The sequence below is a fragment of the Hippoglossus hippoglossus genome, chromosome 8, assembly GCF_009819705.1.
Source record: "Hippoglossus hippoglossus isolate fHipHip1 chromosome 8, fHipHip1.pri, whole genome shotgun sequence".
NCBI lineage: Eukaryota > Metazoa > Chordata > Actinopteri > Pleuronectiformes > Pleuronectidae > Hippoglossus > Hippoglossus hippoglossus.
This window is the reverse complement of record NC_047158.1, coordinates 23,454,280-23,457,337: the sequence shown is the minus strand read 5'-3', so window position 1 is coordinate 23,457,337 and position 3,058 is coordinate 23,454,280. Positions and strand designations below refer to the sequence as shown.

The window sequence follows — 3,058 nt, the reverse complement described above, 5'->3', positions numbered from 1 at the left end:
TTGTAAATGACTGTTATTTCTTTATTTTCACAGCCAGACCCGTACCATCTCTTGCTCCACACGGAGCACACCACCGGCCAGTCCATATCACTGGGCACAGCACCGCTGGTCGGCTGAAGTGCTCCTCCTGCGATGTGCCTTTGTGTTTTGTCCCCGGCCGTGACTGCTACAATGACTGGCATGTTGCCAAAAACATGTAACATGTATATTTTAATAAATTTTTAACCCTATGACTGGTTTTGACTCCTTTATATGTAAGTACATACATACACTTGTGATTCTGACTGTTGGGGGGGGGGGGGGGGGGGGGGGGGGGGGGGGGAATTCAAAGTGTTACCTTTCAAAAGAGACCAAAACCATGCATGTACTCCAAATGGTTCAAGAACAGCTTTCAATTAACTTTGGGTACGCCTCAGACAGCCGTCATATGCAAATGTCACCAGTATGTTAAGAGGTTATGAACCTAACCCTAACCAGAAATACTTGTAAAGCCTGTTCGAGCCACGCACTTCAGCCTGTCTCTGTCAGTTTGAACCACAGGTACGGCTGATCCACTAGAAACTAGATGGAACCAGGACCATACAGGGACTAATTAATTCCAGAGGACTTAGATCTACTAGACATTAGGAAATACCCACTGCTGGACCTGGATTTAGTGGACCTGATCTGGGCTAAGGATTCCGACCCTGTGGATCAGAACTATCCTGGTCTGACTCAGACATGAATTTGTTGAACATTAAAAGTGTGACAGTGATTCTACTGTTTGTTCTGCTGCTCAAGTGAGTATTGATTCAATATTGATTCTGATGCTATTGATAAGATTGATAACATTGACTGAACTGTTCTGATTAATGATTATGTTTCTGTTTGAATCTACAGACTGTTGTACAGCTCAGTCTGGCAGTCCTGCAGGTAACACACACTTACTAATGTTTCTTGTTTTAATATTAACTGATTAATTGATTGGTAATAAAATAATTATTGAACTTGTGTTTTTGTTTTCTAGAGTTATAGATCCCTTTAAACAGAATCAGAGTTTACCTGCAGGCAGGTCAGTAACTCTTTCTTTTTCTCCCTGAGTTTAGTCTGACAGGCTGTTTTGTGTCCTTCATGCTTTTATTCTGTTTTAGTGATGTCAGTTGCCTATAGAGGTTAGTTGCTGGTAGTTTATACGTCAGTTTGTGTCTTTGATCATAGTCATACTGACGTGCTGACGATGACCCCTGGTTGGCTCCTGTGGTTTGGGAGGGAAACTTCAACCCGGTTTTCCTCGACAGCATGTACCAGACGAAGAACATCACCATCGCAGCCACTGTGTTCGCCCTGGGAAAGTATGATGTCACAGTGTTTACTTGTCTACACCCCATGAACACAGAATTTCTGGTTTGACCTTTACCTGGAGGTGACTCCTCTCACCTACTCCACAGGTACACCATGTTCCTGAAAAACTTTCTGGAGACCATGGAGCAGCACTTCTTCACTGGTTTCAATGTGCATGTGTTCGTCTTCACTGACCAGCCAAAGGAGGTGCCCCAAGTCAAAATGGCCAGCGGCAGACAGGTAAAGGAAGTGTTGTGTTCCCAATAAAGTGAGTCCAGGTCAGTTGGACTCTGTCCGCCTGGTTTCTAAAAACAAGTCTTGCTCCACCTCCAGCTGACGGTGCGTACAGTGCCCAGCTTTAAGAGTTGGCAGGAAATCACTTCTCGCAGGATGGAGCTGATCCAGACCCTAATAGAGGATGAGCTTCGTGACTACGCCGACTACATCTTCTGTCTGGATGTGGACTCCCAGTTCCACGGCCGATGGGGCACGGAGTCACTGGGAGGACTGGTCGCTGTGGTCCATCCAGGTCAGCAGAGAATCCTTTCTACTCTTTGTGTCAACATCATGGTTGCAGATCGTACCCACTGGTGTGGTCCACTATAGAGGGACACTTACTGTTGTGTAGTGAAATCCCAGTTTTACTCAGTTGTGTGATAACAATGTCGGATGTGTTTTAGATGAAGCTACATGGAGTCAACAGGACCACTCAGCTCTATCATTCCAGATGAAGTCTCACCTTGATTTTGGGGTATGTTCCCATGTTTTCCAACTTGTGTCTGCAGGTTACTACAAAGTTGACCGCAGCGCATTCCCCTATGACCGGCAGCCTATCTCCAAAGCCTACATGGCTCCTGGGGACGGGGACTTCTACTACTGTGGGGGGGCATTCGGAGGCGTCCTGCAGGAAGTACACCTGCTTGCCAAAACCTGCCACTTGAACTTGGAGGATGATGCTACAAAAGGCATCCATGCAGCCTGGCAGGAGGAGAGTCACTTAAACAGGTGAGCAGACTCACTTGAGCAGGCATTGACCCTGGTTAATATTGTAATGACTGTTTGTCCTGTTCCGTGGTTTCAGGTATATGTGGATCAATAAGCCCAGTAAGGTTCTGTCACCTGAGTACCTGTGGCAGGACTTTAAACCCAAAGACCCTGAAATTCACATCATCAGGTTCTCTGGAGTTGTGAAGAACTACGCAAAGATCCGACCCAATATCTGAGAGAACCCAACTGCACCAGACGGACTGTGAAAGTAATTTTCTCTGGCCCTCGCTGGCTGTCCAGGTGCTGTCCTGTAAACGGTTCCGGGCTTTGTAGATAATTGGCAAACTCTTTGGAGGAAACCTGGTCTTGTTGGGAGAGACGCGTTCCTCCCACTTGGGATGGAGCAGCTCTCTTATCTAGGAATATTACCCAGTGTATTAAATGACAACCCAGAGGTGGGACCAGGAGGGAGAATTCCACACAAAAATCTAATACAAATGAACACAACCTCTGCAACAACTCAGGAAACAAAGACTTTTAAATGTGATCTGTTAAACATAAGATCATTATCATCAAAGGCTATTTTAGTTAATGAACTAGTCTCAGATCATAAAATAGATTTATTGTCCCTCACTGAGACGTGGCTGCATCCTGATGAATATGTCAGTCTAAATGAATCTACTCCCCCAAGTCATGTAAATACACACGTTCCCAGAGACTTTGGTCGAGGAGGTGGAGTTGCTGCTATTTT

General features: G+C 45.6%; 1 protein-coding gene across 2 annotated transcripts; it reads left to right on the top strand.

Annotated features, from left to right (window-relative positions):
• Window positions 1-638: 638 nt before the first annotated feature.
• LOC117766136 (globoside alpha-1,3-N-acetylgalactosaminyltransferase 1-like) lies at window positions 639-2,591 on the top strand. Of its 2 annotated transcripts, XM_034592875.1 has the most exons (6): window positions 639-779; window positions 880-912; window positions 1,428-1,560; window positions 1,654-1,849; window positions 2,106-2,325; window positions 2,402-2,591. In XM_034592875.1, exons 1-6 carry the CDS (start codon window positions 721-723, stop codon window positions 2,541-2,543), a joined length of 783 nt encoding a protein of 260 aa, XP_034448766.1. In that variant the 5' UTR covers window positions 639-720; the 3' UTR covers window positions 2,544-2,591. The 2 variants fall into 2 exon arrangements, with proteins under 2 accessions (XP_034448766.1, XP_034448767.1); XM_034592876.1 differs by lacking the exons at window positions 639-779; window positions 880-912 and adding an exon at window positions 1,199-1,331.
• Window positions 2,592-3,058: the final 467 nt, after the last annotated feature.

What these genes read in the sequence shown, in the direction of transcription:
- LOC117766136 (XM_034592875.1), top strand. Translation starts at nt 721, where the DNA reads ATGAATTTGTTGAACATTAAAAGTGTGACAGTGATTCTACTGTTTGTT. An exon ending in AAATGGCCAGCGGCAGACAG is followed by an intron (nt 1,561 to 1,653) that starts GTAAAGGAAGTG and finishes CTCCACCTCCAG; the next exon opens with CTGACGGTGCGTACAGTGCC. An exon ending in GAGGAGAGTCACTTAAACAG is followed by an intron (nt 2,326 to 2,401) that starts GTGAGCAGACTC and finishes CCGTGGTTTCAG; the next exon opens with GTATATGTGGATCAATAAGC.